This window comes from Pelodiscus sinensis, chromosome 29, assembly GCF_052426305.1.
Source record: "Pelodiscus sinensis isolate ZL-2025 chromosome 29, ASM5242630v1, whole genome shotgun sequence".
Taxonomy (NCBI): Eukaryota; Metazoa; Chordata; order Testudines; family Trionychidae; genus Pelodiscus; species Pelodiscus sinensis.
The window spans coordinates 1,828,038-1,853,022 of NC_143080.1; the positions used below are offsets into that span (position 1 = coordinate 1,828,038).

Here is a 24,985-nt window from a genome sequence, read left to right on the forward strand (position 1 = left end):
AAAGCCCGCAATTGCTAATTTTCTATTTTACTAAATGGATTCCTAATTACCCAGCTAAATAATGTTAAACCCACGTAGCTTTAAACCTCTATTTTTAAAGCCCTCTGGGTAAGGTGTGATTCCGGCACCTCTATGAAATCTCCCTCCAAGAAAAAAAAATATCTTAGCATATTCTTTTATTTTTGTTTTTTAAAAAAAGATGGCGGCTAAGAAAAAGACTGCTGTTAAAGCAGTCATGAAGAAATGCAATAAATTCCTTGTTGTTTTATGAAAATTTACAACTTTGTGATAGAACTTTATGAGTGGCTGGGTTCTGGGATTGGCCAGAGCCGGTCATGTGGACTGCTAACCGTGAACATGAACTTTTTATGATTTCCCATGTGGTTACAATGCACCAGTCTTTTGGCCGCTCCACCTTGGGTCGGATCAGTGTCCTCTGTAGGGCTCTTGCTTCTTTACATTTTTTTACTTTCGTGTATAAACTCGATAAGGCTAAAAGGGGGAGGAGGTGAGGGGTAAGGGGGGGACACACATGCACACACTCTCCTCCCCCCTCCCCCAAAAAAGAGACAGAGAGAGAGTTTAAAGATTTTTGGTTTTTAATCCCTGGGTTAATTTGCCTGCTGGTTTTGGAATCTCAGTAGTAATGGAGGGGAAATGGAGATTCTGTGCCGAGTGGAGTCTGATCTCATTTTTCAAAGAGGGAAGTTACTCCATTTTCTATGCAAATGACAGCAATGCAAGAAGCGATCACAAGTCAGAGAGACAATCGACGGCTATCAGGTTGGGACAATATTTGTCAGCTAAAAGATAAACAAACGCTATTTGCTTTTAAAAAAAAATCTTATACCACAGAAATGGACGTCAAAAGGTAAGGCAATACTATATGTTTCTTTTCTTTTGATATATCTATAGCTCTCTATATATTTGCTTTGAGAAAATGCAGTATTAGAACTCCTCTCTCCTCCCCCAAAAGAAAGAAAGAAAGAAAGAAAGAAAGAAAGAAAGAAAGAAAGAAAGAAAGAAAGAAAGAAAGAAAGAAAGAAAGAAAGAAAGAAAGAAAGAAAGGCATTTCAATATCACCTGAATACGGTAGATATTTGACTTAAGGCTGCTATGGTCTTTAGTGACAGTGTCTTTTAGAAACTGCCTTAAAAACAGCCAAGCAAATCCTTTGTGGGTTGTTGCCGTAGATGTATTTTATTTTTTACCCCTCCCGGACAGAATGATCCTGCCAGTGTGCCTGTCTTCAGGCGAGCCCAGTAATTTGGCGAAGTTTGCATGGAAGCCAGTTGGGTTTTCTGTTGCTCTCCGGGCTCGATATGATGTGGTTGGTTTCTTCAAAGAGGGCAGTCCACAGCCGTCCTGAAGAATAAGGGTCTGGAAACTAGAAAACATAATCAGAATAATAACAGAGACAGGGGCTGCAACGTTCGGATTAGATTTATTTTGAAAGTGAAAGAGGACTTCGTGATGGAATAAAGCCGTGTGGATTTCACTGCGTTCTATTATGTCCCTGCAAATGTGACCTGTCTGTGGAACTGTGCATGCCTAAATATTGCTTAGTTATATCTTCCTTTCCCCCCACTTGCTGCCGTGGGGTGTGAAAATATCCTTTTGTTTGACTAGCTTCTGCTTTAAACGAAAAGGTTGCTTTGATTTGAAGAAAATACCTGTTTGGCGCTGCACGTCATTTTGAATGTTCCTTTTTAGTATTTCAGGGCTATAAAAAGACACATTGCTACTGTTTTCTGGGGCTTTTTCAAATATCATAGTATACGAGGCTTATGCTGGAAAGGGATATTGATTAAGGGATACCTTCATGAGTTAACCATTAAAAACAGATGGGCGAGGCGACTTATACCACTGGCTGGACTATTCCTGAATATCATGTGGACAAGAGTACACACTAGCAAGAGTGTAAATGGCAAACAAAACTTGATTGTCAAAAGGTATTTGGGAAGGAACTGTCGAGCGTTTATACATAGCAGGAAAAATATAAACGTCAGCTGAAATGTTTTCCCTTTGCAGTCCAAAAATGGCATAGACTCTTTGGTTGTTGCTGTTCTTCTACAAAGGCACGTGATTATTTTATTTCGTTTAAGTAACATCATTCCAGAATCTATTTCTGCTGATTTTTTCTTTAAAAATTCGACGTGAGAAACCACTTGTAGAACGCAAGAGATAATGTCACTCGAAGTTAAGTCATTTTAATCCGTTTACCCCGGGCACCCTTTCATGCCTGATTGTCTACGTAATCTAAATGTTTTCGCTAGGACACAGATAAGTTGCTAATTAAGGAATTCCTATCGTTTAAACATCACCTAGTTGTTTATTTTTAAAAACGGAAAGGTCTATTTCTCTTTATGTCTTTTCTGTTATAAATGGCTTTCCAGCCCATTTTGTGCAGTATGCTGCCATCTACCGTCCAAAGCAAGAAAACTTCGGTTTGCTTAAATATTTCTCGGTGATTAATATACCTTGAAACTGGCTAACAAATCCCATTTCTACATTTTTCCCCCTAGTAATGGATTATAAATGCACTGCATAGCTGGGTACCTCCTGGAAATGGGGCATATGTGACTTCTCATTTGGTTCAGGAATCTCAGACTTGCTCAATTTTTTTTCTGAGGCCTGCTGCAGCGCGGAGGACCCCAAGTTATGTGTTTTTGGGATCCAGAACTTCTCCATTATGTATTACAAAACCAAAAGGGGGTTTTAAAAAAGCCTCGTTATTTCCAGCGAGCGAACGCAGCTTGTACACAGAGAGCCATAATTAGAGGAGGCGAGAATAAGGCAGGAGATTGGAGCTAATAATAAAGACAAGAACTTGTTTGTTTGTTTGTTTGTTTGGAATGATTCTTCTGGAGTTGTCTTTAAAAGGTAGGTCTACCGGGGTGCACAAAACCCAGGTGATGGCTGGGGAGGGAAGCAGGAGCGAAGAGGGACAATACAAGAAGAATCCCTTTTAAGATACAGTAGGTTTTGAAAGGACAATGCACGCCTTTTATTTTTAAAAGCTCTCTCTGTCTCTCCCTCGGTTCCTCCTACTACCATACAGTTTCCTGGCAACTGTTTATGTCTAGACTAGTGACATTCCCCTGTATGCAAGTGAGATGCCCAGAGACTATGTTAAAATAAATAAAAAGTTTCTCGTTTTGACTAATAACAGCCATGATTCACTTGTTCCATTCTGTAACCCTTCCCACCCGGCGGCACCCCCCAGCCTACCTACATGGTTCATGCTTTCATTTCTCTTCCACCCGTTTCCTTAGCAAGATTTTTTCCCCCTTAACCCTCTCAGGGTTTCCGTTAGCGGAAATAAGGTAATATGAATACATATTTTGCTATCCGAGTGTCCTTCCCGCAACCCCCTCTCACTTTTGCTTTTTTTCCTTCCCCCCCCTTTTGTTAATTATTAGCTGCACTCTTTAATGGAACAATGGTAGATTATTATTGCTCCTTTTCAAAGATCCCATTAACGAGGTTATTATGCACTGCACGGGAAGTCAGGTAAATTAAACTTAAATTGCTGGAAATTAAGTTTCAAATGGTTATGTGCGGATGGAGAGAGGATTTTTTTTAAAACACCTTCAGGGGTCATTGTTTTAAATATGCCAACAATGGAGAGAAAATAACCCTTATGCCTTTTTTTCCCCCTAATAGGGATTTGAGTGAGGATGTATATTACAGGACCAGTCTTCTGTGCTGTGAATAGCTTTAGATGTCGAAATACAGTAACGAGGCTTTTCAGATGTTGTCTTTGGTGTTAGCCTGGCTTTATGGCTGCAATAGGTCCCCTGATCTGGAAGGTCCCGCTGCGTTATGAGTTCGGAGGGCTTGAGAATTCCAACTCTATGGGAGGAAGGGGGTGGGGGAAACGACCCGTTTTTGTTGGAACCCGCTTCCACTTAACTTTCTGCGAAGTTCTTAACTCGCTCAGCTTTTACACAAGCAGGGCTCTGTTCTGTTTGCATTTCGAAATATTTGTGGGCGGCTGTAATCCCCTCATTTATCTGCTGTTCTCTGCTTTTGTGGAGTTGGCATTTGCTACCAGACGAGCAAAAAAAAATGGAGAAAGAGTGAAACTAGCACTCTTCTAAGGGAGACCACTGCTAAGGTACATTCTGCAAACAAGTCCCTTTCATCTTTATTTATTCTCAGCCCATTGGGTAAGGGGGAAAGGTGGGTTCTCAGGGCTACTGGAAACATTTTATACTTCCTTCCGTTGTCTCTAACAACGACACCCTCTTTGGCTACTTTTCTTGTTCATAAAACCAAACGAGGCCCAGATGAAAATACACTAAGAAAAGACCGTCGAAGACTGCAGTGTAAGCTGCACCAGCAACCGCTCTGTTTAGGGCTCTTTCTGTTCCACGCCCCATTCCTGGCTGCCTTTAGAAATTGCCTTGCACAAAACATTTCCCCACAAACCCCCCGCATAGATGGATCTTAAAAGTTTAGCAAGCAACTTGGGAGATAGCCCAAGCATCTTCCCCATTCCCCTCCTCCCCCCGAAAAAAAATGTAAGATAACTTTTGAAAAAGCTATCAAAATGAGATTAGAGACCAATTTACCACTGATCACACCGTTCTGTCTGTGATCAAATGCATTCTGAACACACTGCTAGCTATTACAGATGGCAAACATGCCAGCTTGGAGGTTTGATTATATGGATGATGGACACTACGATCTATGTATTTTTTTCCAAAATGAAGCAAAAGCTTAATTTATGTTTTACACCAAGTTTTCTTCTATTTTCCCCCACCCACTAAAATCCATGAATACTGTTAAGTGAAGCGTCACCTTCCTTAATATTATTCCAGTCTAAATGACAATAAGCAATTAGCGAGAGGCGAGTTTCAGTTAGTGAGTTTATTTTTTTTCTTTCACACACAAAAAAATGACGACAGCCAAAATATAGGACAGGTTAGCCACAAGAATACTAAATTGAACTGTCTCTCAGAGATCTGCGCCAGACATCACCACGTTCGGGGAAAACATTCTTGCGACATACTTCGGGGGGTGACCATTTTCATAGCTATCATCATTAAAAAGATGTAAAGAAAACGTGTTCAGCAATTTTTACTCACTCATGTAATTATCAGGGATTCAAACTTCATAGCCCCATATTCTGCATGGCTGTGCAATTCATCCCAGCTGTTCGCGGTTTTGCTCTTAGACACATTTTGCGTAAACTTTCTAATCAAATGTCTGAGCGTTTGCCTTCTGCAAAGCGATTCACTTCATTGTGTTCAATACACGGTTGTTGTTGTTTTTTTCCAACGGACTGTCAAGTTTCTCTTTTAATCTCGTGTTCCCATGCCCATAAACCAAATCTGCGTAGGTTTGGGTCCACTCCATACACAAAGGAAAACTCTGCAAGAACAAATATAATAGACATCAGTCAGAAAGGAGGGGAGAGAAACTATTTCCTTTGCATGTTATTTCCTTGAATTATAAAGAGAACGCTCCGACCAGTGCCCACGGCAGGGATGGCATAAAATCCTCTGGCTTTGGAGCTGTAAACACAGTGTTTAAAATAAATTCGCTCCTAATAAGAGAACAGTTTCATAAATTGGCAGAAATTGGCAGTTTTGTAGTGACCATGTAAATGATGTGCAATCCTAGGGCCGAAGCACACACATCTAGGTGTGTACGTGGTGTTTTGTATATTTCATTGCATAGGACAGACAGACAGATAGGTATGAATTTGGAAATGCCCCTGAAACCACTCCATTTTCAGTTTTATTGCTGAGGACATTTCTGAAAAAAACACGACTCTCTCTAACATGCCTGGCCAAATATTTAAATCTCACCATGTCTTCTGCTAGAGCAATCTGAAGAAGCGACTCGCCACTGCCAACCACACCTACCGCTAATGAATACAAGCAGAAATATGAGCCACCCCTCTCAGCCCAAACTCATTTCATTCGGTCTTTCGCCCTAGTTTGGAGGAAAAAAACCCCACGGAATTTCGAGTTTATTCCTTGAGAGGTGTCAACTTTTTTTTTCCCAAATAAGTCCCTGGTAGTGGGAACCAGACCCACATGGAAAGGGGGTTACAATATGAGAGCCAGAGTGATCGTTCCCCGTTAGACACGCCAAACAACTGTATTTTTAAAAAAATCTTGATCAGTGGCAATCGATACAGACAGTTCTTGGCCGTAAGCGAACGCTGCCTGTGTAGGGTCGGAACATAGATTTGGTATGAACAATAAAACGCAAGAGGGCACAATTTGGGACATATGTCTAGTTCTAGATGAGTGTTTAGCCCGGAATAAAGGTAACACTTCGATTCCCATTCATCTCCTGGCTGTGCAACTCTTCCACAAAATAAGTACCTAGAATGCGATGAGGCAGCGTGTGACCCTTTAAAAGGAAGCGTTTTCTCTGTCAATCTATCCATTGGATAAACCTGAGAAATAAGTTACCAATCTTGACTTCTCTTCTCCCGTCTTCCAGCACCCACCTTTCCTTTCCTATATCCGAGCTAATTGAACAGATACGGTCTATTTAGCCCCACCCCCATCCCGATAAAAAATAAAGTAAAAGTTGCTTTCGATGCAAAAAAAAAAAAAAAAAAAAAAAATAAAAAAAGAAAGAAAAAGAAAAAGAAAAATCATAGCACTATTACCCACATAGTCTGCAAGCAATAACAGGCAACCAGGGATTAAACTTTGCAGAATAAAAGGATTCAACTTTCTCTCTCTCTCTCTCTCTCTCTCTCTCTGTTGTATGTGTTTGGTGTATGTGTGTGTGTTTTTAATGATTGTTTTAGAGACTCCCAATGTCTGGGGATTTCTCTCTCGCGGATCATAACGTATCTGGTGAAGGGGGTGCGTGTGGTAGTTGAAAAGGGAGGAAAAAAGAGGGGTCGGGTGGTTTGTTCTGGGGGTCCCCCGTGCACTGCAAACCCCTCATGGGTGCTATTTTGCAATCTCAGGCGCTCGCGATTGGTCAGTCCATGATCAGATGGTTCTACTTCCTTGTGTCCCTCGCTGGCTCCCAGCCATCCCCTTCAGCTAAAACCCAATCTCCGATATACTACTAATAGCTAAACCACTTGGACTATAAAACACAACAAATCATAAGGCCGGGGAAGGACCGCTGCCTCCTCCCAATGAGTTCTTATTTTGTCAACTCCACTTTCCCGGTGAGCCTGGCCGCCGGGCAGGAGCCTTTCCTGGGACAAATCCCGTTATATGCCTCGGGATATGCGGATCCTTTAAGACACTACCCCGCTACTTATGGAACCAGCGGAGTGCAGGAAAAGGGTTACCCTTCCTCCTCTTACTACCAGCAAGCGAACGGGGCGTACAGCCGGACCTCCGCCTGTGACTATGGGGTAGCAGGGTTTTACAGGGAGAAAGACCCTGCTTGTGCCAACCCCAATCTGGAGGACCATGTCCCGTTTGCCTCAGACCAGCGGAAGTCAGACTGCGCCCAGAGCAAAACTGTTTTCGGGGAAAGTGAGGAGCAGAAGTGTTCTACCCCAGTCTACCCCTGGATGCAGAGGATGAATTCTTGCAACAGTGAGTTCCTTTTATATATATATATATTTATTCCTCCCCCCCCACCCCCGCCGCCTTGCCCCCTCCCGCCTCTTCTTATTTGCAAAAGGAAAACAGGAAATTTAGCGCAGATCCAACTTCCAGCAATGGACGGGACTCGAAGTTATGCTTGACACAACCCAAAACTTTATGGCAGTCTTGCTCTCTCGCCCGGTTCTTTCACCAGATCCTCTTTTTTTTTTAAAGACACACACAAAAAAGTTTGTGCCATACTTAGACAAGCCCGTATCTTCTTTCTTTTTTGCACGCTGTAATCCGTATGTCACTTCTTTCCAATGATTTATCTAACTCGGTGTCTTCTGCACATACAAGAGAGATTTCTATTCGCAATGACAACAGTATGGCTACACACACACACACACACACACCAACACACTCACTCACGCGCGCGCACACACACACACACCCTCCCCTCGCTGGAATTAAATAATGTAAAAGGGCTTAAATATTTGAAAAGAGAGAACTACAGTTTTAATGAAACTCAACGCGTAATGAAAAGTCTGCCATGGGAGAATGCTCCCTCCCCCCCCCCCCCCGTGATGTATAGCTGGTTTAAGTGCTATCTCTTCAATCCAAAAATAAAGTAACAGTCCTCCCATGTTTACATTCATTATTTGTTGCCTTTTAAGTTCCAAATTGATGTCCATTAGTGTGAGGACATCGAGTCTTGGATCCCCTTTAATGCACAGAGTTTGTCTAGATCGATATACTTCATTATTGCTTAAATGCCCAGATCTATTACTGCTGCCGGTAGGGAGGAAAAACACAAAGGTGTGTGGGGGTAGAGGGGAGAGACACCTTGAGATTTTACATAATGGAATAAGACAGACCGAGCAGGGTCTTCCAAGCCCGGCACTCAAATGGCTGGTACTGGCAGAACTTTTCATGCCTTCGAGCTATGCAGGAGAAGCAGCAGACAGCAAAGGGAGCAATGCCCATTGCAAGGCGAACTCAGGGGGTTTGCTACGGGGCTGGCTTTGCAAAAGAAGGAGCCCGGGGCACTTTGCCTAGATGACTTTGGGTTGGTGCAAGGAGGTAAAGCGGAAAGCAAAGGCAGAGCGACAGACTCCACCGCCCCTAAACAGAAACTCTGCAGAGTTCTAAGTGTCCGGCCCAAATGGCATTATGATCTGAACTCGAATAAACCTTTGGGTATCCTCTCCTTCCCCCCTTCCTTGCCTAACAGGTTCATCTTTCGGGCCAAGTGGCAGAAGAGGCCGGCAAACCTACACCCGCTACCAAACGCTGGAGCTGGAGAAAGAATTCCACTTTAATCGCTACTTGACCAGGCGTCGGCGAATCGAAATAGCACACGCACTTTGCCTCACAGAACGACAGATCAAAATCTGGTTCCAAAACCGGAGGATGAAATGGAAAAAGGAAAACAAACTGCTCAACTCCACGCAGCTGAGCGCGGAGGAGGAGGAAGAGAAAGCCGCGGAGTGAAAAAAAATATTTAAGAGAAAGAGCGAATGTACCCACACTTAGAGGAGGGAGAAGGTGGGGGGGAACGGGTTGGAGTGGCATTAAAAACGCACCCCGACGTGGTGCACGCTTTGTAAAATACCCGAGACAGTTTGAAGGTGGCCTGCCACCGACATCACTTTGCACCGATGGACTCGTGATCAGTTAATCTGTCGTGTCATAAAAATAAAACCAGGCTTCTAGTTGAGGGTTTTTTTTCGTTCTATTCCTCCAAATATAATATAATATAAAATAATAATAATTTGGAACTCTTACCTGTGTTTCTCCCCTTGGTGTCACTGTTAGTAACCTGCTAACTCTTGTATTTAATGGAGGTGCTGCAATATGTGTCATTTTTGGTGTTTATTGTCTTAATTTTGTAAAATGTTTCATGCACGATTGACTTATAGATTCCCCCACCCCTGGTTGCTTTTTCCTTTTGGTAAATTAATCAAACCCTGGGGTCTTCGTAATTAGTTTCATTTTTAAGAGGAAAACCTACTGAAGGAACAAGTACTACCTACAAAGATGCAAAAGCAACAACAAGAAATATTCTATTTTATTAATTTTTGTACGTGTCGTGTTTGTAGTTTGTCTTAGGTATGGACCTGGAGTACTCTAATAAAAGCAAAGTATTCGCACCCCTGCTCAGCCCGTTGGTGTCATTAACAGTATTATTAGCCCTAGCTATGAAAATGTGCCATTCCTGTGCAGCTGAATGGTTGCTAGCGAGGCAGGCTCTGGTGTTACCCGCGTGTGACACTTCTAATCAGCTAGGACAAGCAACTGGCGGCATACGGACGTTACAGTTGAGAGATAAATCTGCTTTTCCCTCTTTTTGCCTAATCTGAAATGCGGGACCTTTCACCAACCATATCTCCGAGCTGACACTGTGCTTTAAGATGGCTTTTTTATTGTTACAGTAACTAGAGTTATGAGGGAAAGCGTTCCATATACATAATAAATCAAAGGAAGAGGCAAAATTCTGCTCCCACCTCTCGACCGAAGATACATAATGTTTGTCGAGCATCTTTCAAACATCTGGCCCCTTATTTCACTTTCCAAAATCAGAGAGATGGGCAGTGTAAACAAAGCGAGGTTCCAGGCTTTTCCTATTTATTTTTTAGTTGAAACTTTTTTTCCACTCCAAGACGGTGAGCATTATTTAAGCATAAAAAAAATAAAATCAGTGAGGGTGTTTTCTAAATGGACGTACACACACCTCTTTCAGCTGGCTCTCCTGGCAATGTCATTGTGCCTTGGAGTTTGAGAAAAGCTGCTCTCTGCGCTCAAGACCGAAGAGGTCTTGGAGAGGCCATGGAGTAAACTTTTCTTGGCTTTTTCAAAATGCACAATGAACGAAAAGAAGTGGTGTTTCTCCTTGGGGTGAGCAGATTTAAAACAAAGCCATTGCTCAGCTCAATTCTAATCACATGGAGGAGGCTTCACGCGAGAGAAAAAAATGCTTTTTCAAAAGAACTATTCCTCCCCCCCCAAAAAAATACCTATGTATTAATGCATTCCCTCATGTCACAAGCTGTTTTAATGCCAGTCACTTTTAAAATCAATTCATGCAGAAGCGGCACAGCTGTAGGACATTTACTATTATTGCCACTCTTTTCATTGCCCGTAATTATTATAATTATATGTCACTTTCAATATGGCGCATAATTTCCAATGAGTTGCAGACAAGCATTTGAAATTCCTAAACTGCCTGGAAAAAAAACCCCAGCAGCGTTGAACAAAAAGCACCGCCCGGTCAAGTTTCAGGTTTTCCTTGCTACCTAATATTTCTTACAGGTTTGCGATGAGGGGAAATAGAATTATGTTGTATTGAAAGGGGGGTGTGCGAGAGGGAGGCTAAGTCCAAGAATATCTTAAAAGCAACATTGTCACCGAGTTTCAACGGCTGATCTCTCTTCCTGTCGCTTCCCTCCAGAATTACAAGGTGTTACTGTGCACTTGATAATATGATGAGAAGGTGGAGAAAGCCAAACTTTCATTGTGCCAATTAAAATAAATAAATTAAATAAATAAAGCGCACATGCTTTTTTCTTCTTCTTTCAGCAGGCTCCGTTATTTTCCCAAGGTATTCAAACAGAGAAGCGCCAGTTCCAAAGGTGACTTGTCCGCCCACTCCCCACCACAAATGTCATTATTATAAAAGACGGATCATTTAAAAACGGTCACCACCCCCATACAAAGATCACAGGAGTAAAACTGATTGTTGACAATAATCCCCGAGTTGGATCTGATCAACATTTTTTCCCTCCACTTGCAAAATTAAATAAAAAAATTAAAAAACCATGACAGCAGATGCTCGGGATGAACATGGATGAGGGGGCATTTCTGTGTGTGTGCTTTTTAACAAAAGAATAAAAACACGAAGAGTGCAAATTGCTGCGAAATTACTTTAAAAATACATTAAAAGGTGGGTAGTCACCCTGCACGCCTGCTGAGTCACCCTGCGCCCAGTAGGTGGCGCATTCCGCCAACGTGGAAAAAAATCTCTGTCTTCTGAATTTTTTTTTTCCAGGCTTGCATTGACTTGGGCCTTAACGATTCTCAGATCGTCATTATTTGTAACCATAGAGCATGAATTACCTCTTGAGGTCATCAGTGAGAATTTACGACTGGTCAACAAAAGCACGTGATTTCCAAACGCACCCCCACCCCCCCCATATTTGGCCGCATACATAGCAAAAACGAAGTACAGTGCATTGCTATAATTCATTAATACATCATAAATCGTCAAGCACCGGGTTATAACGACCACGAGCCACAAATCAAGCCCTCCAAAATAACCCAAATGAGCTCTTACTTTGTAAACTCGTTCTCAGGGCGCTATCCAAATGGCCCCGAGTATCAGTTGCTAAATTATGGGACTAGCAGTGCTATGAACGGGTCGTACAGAGATTCAGGCACCATGCATTCCAGCTCCTATGCCTACAACTACAATGGGATGGACCTTAGCATCAACCGCTCGGCCTCCTCTAGCCACTTTGGGGCGGTGGGAGACAGCTCCCGCAGCTTCTCTTCACCGCCAGCGCAGGAGAGCAGGTTTAGACAGGCGTCTAGCTGCTCCTTGTCCTCTCCCGAGTCCCTTCCCTGCTCCAACAGCGACAGCCATGGAGGCAAACCCGCCCCGTCCCCCTCCGACCCGGCTCCTTCTGCCGGCACCAACACAAATTTCACAGAAATAGACGAGACCAGCGCGTCTTCGGGGACCGAAGAGGGCACCCAAATAAACAGCAACAATATTTCCAGGGCGCAGACAGAGCCCGTGGCTACATCCACAGGACCAACAGAAGGGCAGACACCACAAATATTCCCTTGGATGAGGAAGCTTCACATTAGCCATGGTACAGCTACTTTTTATTCCTCCCCTCCCTTTTCCCCCTTCTGCTTTTTTTCCCCCTTCCCCTTTCTTCCTTCTTTCCCCGGTTTTATTTGAAGAGCGGAGGAGGCGCCTGATTAAGAAATCCAGCTCTTTCTCTCCTCGTATTTATTTATCTGATCGGTGCTTTTAAGCCGAAAACTGCCTTCCGTGCCACGTCTTTGTAACCCTGCCGCGAAATGTGAGGTTATTTAATATATATACATATATGTATAGAGAGAAAAGGTCATTCAAAACTGCGGGGAGATTTGCGGATGGGGGAGGAAAGGTGGGGGGCGGAGGGGAGAGAAAAGGAGAGGGGAGAACTAAAACGGGCTTTATCTGGACAGATGGGGCTCCCGGTCCTTTATTATTTTGGGTGTGTGTATTCTTGACAATCTGCTAATTACAAAATAAAACCCACGAGCACACTGCACCAGGAACAGCGGTTTGCAAAGGGGGGGGGGCAGGGGAAGTCAATATTTTGCAGATCCAAACACACGCACACACAGTAGGTAAAATGATAAGAGTTTTAGGGTGCAGTTAAATCGTGAATATTGAATTGTATATGCCGGAACTGGGAGATTGGGGGGAGGGTGTCTACACGTGGGGGAGGGGAGGCTATTTTGAAATAACCAAGTGCACATTCATGATTGTCCTGGGAGGGGAATAATTTGCCTTTTGATCTAACAAAAAAAAACCAAACCCAAACCCAATGTTGTCCGTATCATTCAGACATGACTGGACCAGACGGTAAAAGAGCAAGAACCGCGTATACTCGCTACCAGACCCTAGAATTGGAAAAGGAATTCCACTTCAATAGATACCTCACCCGGAGGAGGAGAATAGAAATCGCCCATGCCCTCTGCCTGTCCGAAAGGCAAATTAAAATCTGGTTCCAAAACAGAAGAATGAAGTGGAAGAAAGATAATAAACTGAAAAGCATGAGCGTGGTCTCCGCGGGCAGCGCCTTTCAGCCATGAATTATAGAAAAGGAATATCATGGAAAGAAAGAAGAAGGAGAAGAAAAGGGGGGGGAGGAGGGAGGGATAAGCAAACGCATATCTTAGTTTCTGAGTACTGTACAGTAAGGCACTTTTTCCGGCATGTTGTTGATATTTTAAACAACTCCTAAGGTACTGTTATCCCAGGACTGCGTTCCTGTCGTGTTTTTTTTAATTTTTGTTTTAATTTTATTTTATAATTATTATTATTTTTTAAAAAATTTAGATGCCCCTCCACGCTCTTGATGTTCTTATAAATGTTTGTGCCCGTGCTATTTTGATGCTTTCTGGAAAGCTAGCATGTTTTATGTGAGCCCTTTAGATGTTCTAACTTATTTATAAAATTGATAACAGACGGTGGTTTGTTTAGGTTATTTTTTCCCCCTGAGTTTACAGCTCTTGTGAGGGAGGGGGGATTTTTTTCTCTGCCTAAGCTAAAAGTCGGGATTCCTGCACTAAAACAGCAGAAAAAAATAATAAAAAAACAAGCAAAAAACTGTAAAGAAAAAATAAAAAGAAAAAAAGCAAAAAAAGCTCTTGTATCTTTTTGTCTTAAAATTGTCGAATCTGTGATTTAGTTCCAACTTCACGCCTTGCTGTCTTGTCCCAAGCTATTTCTGAGACGTGTTCTTAGACGTGGGTAAACTTCACTATTAAACATGTATAAAATTGGACCAACCATAGCGTGTGCCGATGTCTGTAAATAGTAGGACTATTTCTGATGTGACTAATAGACAGTTTGTAGTGGGCAGAGTGAATGCAGTGGTAGGTGTAAAATGGCTAGCTGCCTGTTAGTATTTTGCCAATATGCTTTTTGTATTTGTTTGTAGCGTCACTTCAAGTCAAATAAACATTTCTCCTATTCACAAAGACTCCCCTTCGTATTTTCTACACAACGCGGAGAGTTCGCAATATCTTCTAAACACAAATAGGTACCAGGACTGGCGTATCGCTTGTACTGAGCTCGGAGCATTTAACCAACGCTACAAACTGTTCTCTTCCCTGCATATCCCTTTGGAAACCTCTCCGAAGCCAAAAATGCAAACTTCACGTAACAGAGACTTAGGTGGAGGAGGAAAGCAAACGCAGTCTACAGAAGAAATGCAACCTGTTATATAGTTTCCAAACTTTGTTTCGCCCTCCAAAAAGAACCCAAATATCAGCTAAAACGCAGTGTTGGCAAGCAGCCTAAGTTACAACAAGAAGATACAAATGCTCTGCAAAATATATGTATGTGCATTTCAAGATCTGGCATATATTAGGGTTTAAAAAAATAAAGCGATCTAGCTGTTTATATCTGTGCAGTATCGCTGCTGCATAATCTCTGGTCTCCCCCACCCGTTCCATCTCCATCCATGTGCATATTGTTTTTATATCCTAGTCGCTGGCTCGACACGTAAATAACAGTTCTGTTAACTACTGAAACTCACCACAAAGAGTCATTTGCGCCGCATATAATTTAACTTAATCAAAGGTGGTAAACATTTCAGTTTTGCTATCTGTTGACAAAACGCTATTGACATCTTTACTAGCTAGTCCAGGTTTCTGCTCGTATTAAGTAAAGTTGGATCTTATAAACTTACCAAACTTAATTCCCCACTGTTTAGGTACTTCTTAAATGATTTTGAGAAGACTGTGAGGTGGACTATCAGATCCAGGACCATTTGCTCGCCTTCCCTTGATCTATAACTAGATCTCTAGGCATACATATTTACCAATAGCAAACTATACCAAAAGTAGGTATGACATTTAGATGTCAAATGGATAGGGTTTTATCTAGAAGTTAGATCGTAAAAATCGCCCAGACCTCAGACAGATACCCCTCACTGGCTCTCAAAAGTCACGTGAGGTCCATAAAGTTAGTTTTATGGTTTTGGGGAGTTGACAATGTACAATATATTTCACATTCTCTAGAATGTTAAGTGACACTTTAACTGCTTGGTTTGGCTTGTAAGGGGCAGAAATGGGTGAACACTTTTCCAGATGAGATAAACCTTTGCATTTGCTGCTATCATGCTTTGCTGGTCCAGAGTGCTCGGGCTCCTGAAAGTAAGTCCTGAAATATTATCTGATTAAACTCTTTTAAGGGTTGTATTTGCTAAAGGATGAGGTGGGTGGGGGAGGACTTCTCTCTCTCTCTCTCTCTCTCTCTCTCTCTCTCTCTCTCTCATTCTTTCCTAAGCTTGATTTCCCATTTTTAAAAGGTCCAAATTCTTACACTCCCGAGATGTGATGTTTCATTAGGGTTGAGGCCCATATGCAAACAACGTAAACTTTGTGGAACGAGGGGGAAATAGAATTCCGCCAAGATTAATTACGGCTGCATCGCGAACGCCATCCAATCTTTGCCTGGGGGCATATGTACTTCAGACAAACTTTGTTTTATTCTTAGCCCTGTCAATAGAGACTGGAGGCGCTTTGGGGAGTTTTATACTGAGCACAGTCACGAGCAAATATGGCCCAAACCTTGGCATTTCAAGGCGCCTTTTGTATGTTTATATTCTTGGTTTCGCTCACACCCTTTAAGAATTTTAATTCTTTTTTTTTCATCCGGAACATTTTTAGCCTTTTCCATGGCCGGGGTATAGACCAAAATATTCATGCTAGGCTTTTTTTCTTTCCGTAGACAAAATCCTAATAGTTCCCTGGTTTGTTTGTACAATATGTGGACACGGGATTACTGCCGTTATGTCTTTCTTCAGCTTGCCTCTAAAGTGACTACAAATATTAAAAAAAAAAAAAATCAAACGTGCTGCTGTTTGCAAAATGGGCATGGATTCGATGAACTTTAAACCCTATATATGTCGAATATACTTAGTCCAAAGGTATTGCTTCTACTTTTATAAAGAGGAGACAGTTCTGAAAAACTCATTAAAACAGCTTTTTCTTTGAGAAAATAAACAAGTTATCAGAGAAGGGCAAGTAATCGAGATGCAGCGAGTATTTACCCTTGCTGGTCCATCAGCCAGCGGTGGCAAAGTCCTGATGAGATGTCTATTTTCCTTTATGTTTGTAAGGTAACAGCCCAAAACTCCTGCCATAAAGTGGCGTTCAGGTATCTTAATATGAAACACTCTCTGTTCGACTACACCAACCCTGGCTCAACATAGCTTGAAATTATTTTTATCTAAAGTTTTTTCCCCCTCAGTGAGACTGATTTTTCCAGCACAAACAAATGGACTGAATTTATTTTATTTTATTTTTAAACTCTAGGTGTTGAAATCTGCATTTATGTCTGCCCACTCTCAGCTGCAATTCCGTTTGTGTATCTTCAAAAAGTTAAAAGAAAATAGGCTGAGGAGAGATTTTCCCCCTCTTACGTCCCAGAATGCTGCAGCAGCCACTAATGTTCTTTTTTTCCTCTTAAGCAGGGAGGTTTTTTTTAAATGGTAGAGCAACATTTGGTGGACACATGTCCGTCTCTTTCACACAGAGCAAAAGAACGCCACCATTTTGAGCAGTTTGCGGATAGTTTTTCACTCCTTGGGTTGTTTTTCCTGTGCTGGTCCAGGTGTTTGCTGTTTTTATTGTCACAATTTCAGCTTCTGCATTCTATTTGTCCTAGTTGGCTGGCGGTCCTAAAACTCCCAACTTACAGTCTGAGAGGAGTTTTGCTGGAGCGCTGCTCTTATGTTAAAAATACACAAGTACAAACTCAAAATCCTGGCCTGGGAAATTTGGAGGGATTGGGGCCGGGACAGAGATAATTAGTTGAGTCACTTTAATTTCAACATCCCAATCTGATTATCTGACTGAGTCCTGTGCCTCTTTATCTGTTCATAATAAAGGCATTATCTGTTCTGGGCCCTTGAATGGACTGGGGTTAAAGTGTGAATTTTGCAGCCAAAACCCCCACAGATCCCCAAAATCTTGCCTAGCAGCAAGAGAAATATTTACTGAAGGTAAATAGGGTGTAGGTGTGATGGGGTGGTACTAAGTTACTGACCCGGACATTCTGTGGCTCTCTGCTTTGTACTGATGTGCAGAAATAACGCTGACTGATACAAATTGTTAACAACAACCTAGGTGATTAAAGTACCTGAATGACAAGGTAATTGCAAGGAAATAGATATTTGACAATGACAACGTAATTGCAGGGTAAAGAGAAAGAGAGATATAAGATATATGTAATATATTTGACATTAATAAAAACCATATATATATTATAGTATATCTATACCTATATCTGAACACACACACACACACACACACACACACACACACACACACACACACACACACACACACACACACATATATAATACATATTTGACTTTAGTCGAAAATCTCTCTCTGTCGCTCTCTGTCTGTCTGTCTCTCTCTCTCTCTCTCTAAATTTGATTCAAAATAGAAAAGGGTTTCAGTACTTGTATATTATCCCAGTCAAACTTTCCTTTACAATCAGGTCTAATGACCCAAAGCATACAATAGATCAACGTAAAATACCACCATTTTTAATTACATGGAATATGCAACATGTTAATGGAATGGAAAGAACAACCTAAGACAGATAGGGCATATAGAAATTCCATCTTCCCAAATGCGGACTGAGCTCAAGTCGGTCTATTCTTTCTGCATCATCTTTCGTGTCACTGTGGTGATATTAAGGATTGTATTTAGCAAAGGTTAAAGCACAAGGAAACCACTGTCCCATTTCTATCCCTCTCAGTCTTTGCTACAGTTGCAGGTAACCCCCATTTATTTAAGAAAACTCTAGCTTGTGCAGAAGTTTGAAATAGGAATGGGACGGGGCCTTGTTATACGATCTCAGCATGCTTTAGAAATTATATTCCTGCCATATTAAAAGCATCTACCCTTCTTCTGCACTTTCAAAGCTCCTGCTTTTTACCTATCTGGCTTTCTCTGGCGCTTACAGGCTGGTTTGTTTGCACAGTGTTTGTCTCTCCCCCCCCCCCCCCCCAGCTTCCTGTCTGGCTGTAGAGTGGAGTACAACTGTGTGTCCCACTGTATAGCAAGGAAGGAGTCACAGGCTCAGAATCTTTCTCCCTTTCCTACGTCCTTAAAAAAATCCACCTCCCTTTGCTGGTGGACTGAGGAAGGATAAGGAGAGGAAACAGGAAAGGAGAGCTCTGACCGTTAATATGGGCGAGGATTCCCATTGGATTTTTCATCCTTTCCCTCCATTTAAAATGGTCTACCTCAGACTGTGGAACAATTAGTCCTTCAGCAGCTGTAGAAGATAGAATAAATATGAGATTTTATCGCGCTCTCTCTCTGTATGATGGAAATGATCACTGAATTAAAAAGAAAACAGCCCATATATATATATTTTATATATATAACATCTCTCTCTATATATATATATTTAAACATCTCTTATTTATGCTTGCCAGGAAATAAATATTTGGCTGTTTGTCCAACATAAGCACCAGACCCAAAGCCCACCGAAGTGAACAGTTGGGCCTGTAAGGAGTCCAGTAATTTGCCACACTCCCTGCAAATGTTATGAGAATTAACAATGGGCACATGGGTCTACACACTGTGTTCTTTGGATGGGCAGTTTTAGAATTTATTTCCACTCTTGAAGGATCTCCGCCTAGTTTGGGAGACAAAGTAAAAGTGTTTCGTGCTCTTGAAAATTAAAAAAACCCCACACCAGTCCTCATATATCGCAGATGGGCTCAGTGCCTGAGAATAGATCTATGCCAGTCTTCATCGTCCGGGAGGGCAATGTTGAGCATAGAGATTAATTAACATAGCTGCCCCCATGCCCCTCCTGTCAAAAGTGGCTTTTTGAACATAGAAGGGATGCTCAGAATTCTGTGTGTCTACATTCTCTGCATAAACAACATAGACAGCAGACAGACAACTCTTATCTCAGAAAGTATCTGCTATATCCACTCAGCAGATCAATCAGCTATTTCAAAGAGACGTGCCAGAGAGGGGAAAAAAATAGACAGCAAAGTAAAAATTCAATACTAAAATATCCTGCTAACCTTATGGCTTTGGTGAAGCAATAAGTAGAAAACCCTGGCAGAAACAGCACTCATTAGATGTGTAGATAGATATGGCAAGAGAAACCGTTCAAACACAAAGACAATTCAGTATCACTGTGTCCTTCCAGACTACATAGGATCATAGCATAGGAGGTTTGATTGCTTTAGAAAAAAACCAAGCAAACTCTACACTAAGCGTGTGGCATGGCTTTTTTTAACCCTTCCCTGCAGGCGTTTTTTATTTGGGTATAAAACGGAAAATAATAAGGATGAAATAATTGTATTACACTCTTTAAAAAAACAAAAAAAAATAAACTTAGAAACAAAAATAAAACTTACCCAAGATAACCTAGTTACGGATTGGGATGAGAGCTTATTTTATTCAATCCAAAAAAGTGATTAAAATCTGGTAAAGGATTTAATTACGAGGATGAAATGAAAAGGAAGGGGGCACAAATGAGTTGGGAAAAAAAGCAAAGCTATTCTAAACGATTAAATCGCCATTTTAACAGTATAATGGGGTTTGCATACTGAAAAGAGAAATCAGAGCTCATATCTCATCAATAATTCATAGGCACCCGGGATCATTCCGAGGTCAACAGACTAGTCAGAGCAGCGCCTAGATTGGAGAACTAAGACACCCCATCAACATACAATAGTTACATCTCCCACGTCCACTGGGGTCTGCGGGTCACCTTTTTAAAGAACAACATAAACTGCTTTAAAAAAAGGCGGGGGGGGGGGGAAGCGGAGAAGTCCGACAACAACTCACTGATCAAATGTATTGGTTGTTAATACCTAAAAAAGGGTTTTGGAAAGAGCCATCAAATTAGATATGATCATATTTCCCTAATCTAGCAAGAACAATAATAGCCAACGGGACAAATACATTTTTGGCAAATGGAGCTGTTCGTTTTGCAACTCGCCATCCTACATTTTCCCTCGTTCTCCCTCTCTCTTTAAAAAAAAGAAAAGAAAAATAACGATTGAGAGTCTGTTATTTTCTATCTATCTGGGAATCTAGAGGAGGAGAGGAATGTGTTGCTAAAATTCACTGTTTTTTTTAAATAAAAATATGTATTTGTTTGTAGTAGTCTTGTGAAACACGGGAAACTAACCCTCTCCCCAGGCAATGTAACCATCGAATTTCAAGGTCAGAGAAATTCTAGTGTTTTTTCACCATTTACAAATTAAATTATGATTATTATTATCCGAGGGGAGTACAGTTACCTGATTATTTAAAATTCAAGATCGCTCCACAATTTGGAAATCCAAAAACGGTTGAAGCGATTTCTTGTCTCTTCCTCTGGGATCTCTGCCAAGTCAGGGCTTTAAGGGGAGAATACACCTTTTTTTAAGAACACCGGGCAGTTGTGATGATTTCTATCCAATACCCGACTGACTTTCTACCATCTTTTCTTCCACCCTGTGAAATAAATGGCAGTTTAAAGAGGGCACCGAGGACTTTCATTCTAGAGGTGTCTGTGCAGGTTTTCCACGTTCCCTTAGCCTGACTAGCTTTAAAAAGAAACTATTTTGACAGGAAGCGTTGGAAGAGTTTGAGTTTTGTTTCCTCTCTCCCTCCCCTTTGATGTATGTCTGTTTTCACACACACCCCACAGAGAGCCATACACATATTAGCCCTTCACGACCAAATCCATGGCAGCTTTTTGTGTTGTGTTGTTTTTAAAAGGGGGGGAGATGTAGTTCACAGAGTGGCAAATTAATTTTAAAAATATTTATTTTTTTAAAAAAGGGTTAGAGCCAGTATAGTTCGGTGGGGAACTGATTATTTGGGGGAAATCTTGGAGCCTGTAACGTCCTCCAGTAACCACCAGAGCTCGCTTCAGACCAAGTTCACAGTCACGAGTTGCCCGCTATGGTTTCTGTCGGTTCTTTTTGTGTCGCAAAAGATTCCCCCCCATCCCCCCCCGCTCCAACACCTCCCCACACAAACTTATCTCTCAGACCTTCAGTCCCCCACAGATAACCAAAATCTCCTCTAATCACCCAGCCCTCCAGCGCGGAAAAAAAATTAGACCAGGCTAATTACTGCCGCCAACAACTCACCTAGTCAACAACTCACCTATTTGACATCCCATTAGGCAAATAAAACAGAAATAATGTAAAAAATGAGATGAATCCGGCTGTGGTTTAAGGGACTTTTCTCTCTCCTGTTCTTCTAAACACACAGAGCTAAAAGAAAAGTGTAAAAGGGGGAAAAAATCCGACAGTCTATGAACCTGATGGCTTGATATGGAAAACCACACACAATGTTTGCAAAGCCAGGAAATGTTATCCCCCCCCCCTTGACAAAGAAGGAACCCACAAATGTTAAGAGGGTTTAAAAAACAGGGAATCTGTGCAGCTTTACTGTCTGGCGACGTAGAAGGTGGCTATGGTCTTTGGGGGGCTTGTTAGTACAGCATTATAGCTCAAGGGGTCAAAAAGTTGAGGGTCAAAAGTTTACGCTGTGCGTGACTCAGTCTTGTGTATAGCCTGATAGACTGGATGTCAGTGTTTAAAAAAAAAGGGTGGTGGATTGGGGAAGGGGCCGGGGTGGAGAGAGGAAGGATCCTTTTCTTACGGGCAGAGATGAGAGAAAATGATAGCGAGGTAAGAGATAGAAGGAAGACATGCTGCCATTCCAGACAGGCTGTGGGGAAGGGAATTTGGCGAGTCAGAACGCGACGCCGGTAGAAAATAAGGTGGATTAATGAGACTTCTAAATACTTTTAAAAAATGATAATCTTTGAAACACCGTATAAAATCTAATTAACAGAATACAGGGGCGAAATACATTTATTACAACCAATTACATGGAAGTCCCTATAGGATATTAACACGAGCTGTTATAAATATATAGATATATATAGCTGTAGAATGAACATTCTCTTATATATTATGAACCTTCATTCTCTTGTCATATAGATGATATAGAAACAAATATATACAAAGGTTCATTCTACAGTCTTGGTAATCATTTTCACCCTCCAATTGAATGTTCTTGCACTATATCTGTGTGTGTGTGTGTGTGTGTGTGTGTGTGTGTGTGTGTGTGTGTGTGTGTGTGAAATCATAAAAACAAATACTAAAAGATAAAATAAACTAGAATAAATGAGGGATTATCTTTATATAATCCACAATGCCGCTTGTTAGACACAGCAAGTAGGGCGATCGTTAACAAAATCTTAAATGCACGAAAATTAGGCTCTCTCCCCCCCCTCCTTTGGTTCAATTTAAATATCTAGTTTTGCTCTTCTCTGTACTTTGCCTCTGAATTCGAATTAAATGTGGTACATTTATTGCTAGCAATGAGAATCCATTCTGTCCAGTTGCAACAGTTTAATGAACTACTATAATAAATATTTCCCTTGGCGATTCACAGTTGTTTCAACCTTCGCTGCTGTACTTTGCATCCTTAAACGTCAAATATTATTTTTATCGAGACTTGTTGGGGCGGGGGCTGTGCAGAAAGCTACTTTTCAATAGCGTCTAAAGCAAATATTGGAAGCTATGCGGACTCTTAAAAACAGCAAATTTGCTTTTGTTCTCGCCTTTTAAATATCTGCAGTGACTAAATTCTTATAACAAACATCATTTTTCTTGGAAAAGAGAGACAGAGAGAGAGCGTGTGTGTATGTGTTAGAGTCCTGGGAAAGGCACCCTTGGATAACCCATTTGCTTTGCCGATTTGGAAATGTTCATGCAGAGGGTGAAATTTGAGAGAACGCAAAGCGTTTTGTTTCGCGTGATAAGACGGGGATTTAATTAATTACGATGAATTTGCTTGGTATTTATAAAATATCACTATACAAGAGCTACCGTTTAGTTCTAACTTGGGCCATCCATCTGTCCACTCTTGTAATTACTACACTTATCGCTGTAGAACAGTCTTTTCAACTGTAGGTTTATATAGCAGGTAATGAATAACAACCGCCATTTGTTTTCGGGAAATTAAAAGAAACAGGTATCATTCCAAGGTGGTAATAATAATAATAATAATAATAATTATAATAATAATAATTATTAATAATTATTATTATTATTATTATTGTTATTAACGTTCTTATGAAATTCACGCCTGCATCCTAATGTTTAACTTTCAGTTTAGGAATGCAAATTTCTGAACCAAACCAGAATCAAGGAAAGGAAAGGAAGACATTATCTGCCAGGACATTTCTAGTGCATCTCCCTTGTTTTCCTCTTTGCCTCGTGCCTGAGTGCGTGAATTTGGTTGTATCATACCAGCTGTCGAAATAAACTTAAAGAAGGTGATTCTACACAGACAATAGATTTAAAAACTCCATTTACTTTTCAAATGGTTTGAACATACACGATGCTACCGTTAGACTGTGCCTCTGTGTGTGTGAGATTGTACTAATGATAGATAGATAGATAGATAGATAGATAGATAGATAGATAGAGAGAGAGAGAGAGAGAGAGAGATAGATAGATAGATAGATAGATAGATAGATAGATAGATAGATAGATAGATAGATAGATAGATACGGTAAATTCCCAGTAGGCTGTGTTAAAAAACTTTATGTAGCCTATATGACTCAAATATCCTAGATAGTATTAACCTTTATCCTCTTAGACCTATCACTTCCATTTGGGTACTTAAGGGACGGAGAAAATGTCACAGTTCCTTTAAAATCTAGATTTTTTAAATTTTCGTAAAGCTTTTTAAAAAATAAATAAAATGATACGCACAATCGCTCAGAAACAGACGATAAAAATCTTCTACGAGTCGTTTGCTTATAGGGGAAAAACAGGGGTGGGCTGTTTTCCATCTAAACTTCCATTCTCCCGATTTTTTATTATGATTTTTCTTTCACTGGGAGCTAGATCAAACTGCCTCTTTCTAAAAAGTCCCGTCCTATGGAAACATCTCTCAGACCTGCGTGTTATGTGGAGGAAGTCCCTTCTCCAAACGAGAAACCGAAACGTTTATGCTTCCGATGGCAAAGAAAGCAGGGTTGGCATTCCTAGTTACTGGACGACTAGGACGCCTTAAAAACAAAACATGAAAGGGAAATTTACAAACAAAACGATGCGCTCTCCGATCACTTGGAATTTCAAGCCATCGAGGAAAGCGCTGAATAAAATCCTCTGCCCGGCCATTTTTCTCCAAAGTAATGACCTGGGTAAAATTCAATATGACCGAGGGAACTATGCAAGCGTATTATAGACAGGCAAGCGGAGCGCCCCCGGAGTGGGGTGAAACTCAGGTCAGAGCGTCTAACAAATATTAAAATGTTCGCGGGACTCGGGGCACGCCCTCGCGGTTTAACAAAGACTGACAAAGTATGAGATTAATACGAAAACTTGCGGCTTTCCCGACCCAAAATGCTCAGAAAGGCCTGAGGCTAGCTCCTTGACAGCTCGGGGTTTGCTTGCCTTTAAAGACAATAGTGGTGTTTGCTGGAGGGGGGGGGGGGAGAGGAGGAATAGAGGTGTTTTTATCGAGAAATAATCCCTCTTTAGGGGGAAGACCGCAGAGAGCAACTCGGCTCTGGGTTGGGGTTCTTGGATTTGTTTGGAGGGGATGTCCGGAAACCATTCCCGACTTGTGTGGGCGCTACCTCAAGTCCTAGAAGATGGTTT

At 41.4% G+C, this 24,985-nt stretch overlaps 2 protein-coding genes and 1 long non-coding RNA gene across 3 annotated transcripts in view; 2 read left to right on the plus strand and 1 right to left on the minus strand.

The window, feature by feature from the left end:
* Positions 1–4,860: 4,860 nt before the first annotated feature.
* On the minus strand, positions 4,861–15,140 carry LOC106731806 (uncharacterized). The gene is made up of 2 exons (XR_001368066.3): positions 15,002–15,140; positions 4,861–5,379 (listed from the first exon to the last, which is right to left on the minus strand). It is a non-coding gene; the product is annotated as an uncharacterized LOC106731806 (long non-coding RNA).
* HOXB6 (homeobox B6) lies at positions 5,378–9,684 on the plus strand. The gene is made up of 2 exons (XM_006120464.5): positions 5,378–7,535; positions 8,761–9,684. The coding sequence occupies exons 1-2, from the start codon at positions 7,124–7,126 to the stop codon at positions 9,018–9,020; spliced, it is 672 nt and encodes a 223-aa protein (XP_006120526.1). The 5' UTR covers positions 5,378–7,123; the 3' UTR covers positions 9,021–9,684.
* Positions 9,835–24,985, plus strand: part of HOXB5 (homeobox B5) — a 44,306-nt gene continuing 29,155 nt past the window's right edge. The window contains exons 1-2 of the mRNA XM_075911276.2: positions 9,835–12,400; positions 13,150–15,467. Of these exons, the coding sequence (XP_075767391.1) occupies positions 11,848–12,400; positions 13,150–13,397 (801 nt within the window). The 5' untranslated portion in view covers positions 9,835–11,847 and the 3' untranslated portion in view covers positions 13,398–15,467. The remainder of the gene's footprint in view (positions 12,401–13,149; positions 15,468–24,985) is intronic.

Bases quoted from the DNA above. Each gene is read 5' to 3' on its own strand.
- HOXB6 (XM_006120464.5), top strand. From the start codon at position 7,124: ATGAGTTCTTATTTTGTCAACTCCACTTTCCCGGTGAGCCTGGCCGCC. The intron at 7,536-8,760 runs GTGAGTTCCTTT...CTTGCCTAACAG, and splicing joins GAGGATGAATTCTTGCAACA to GTTCATCTTTCGGGCCAAGT.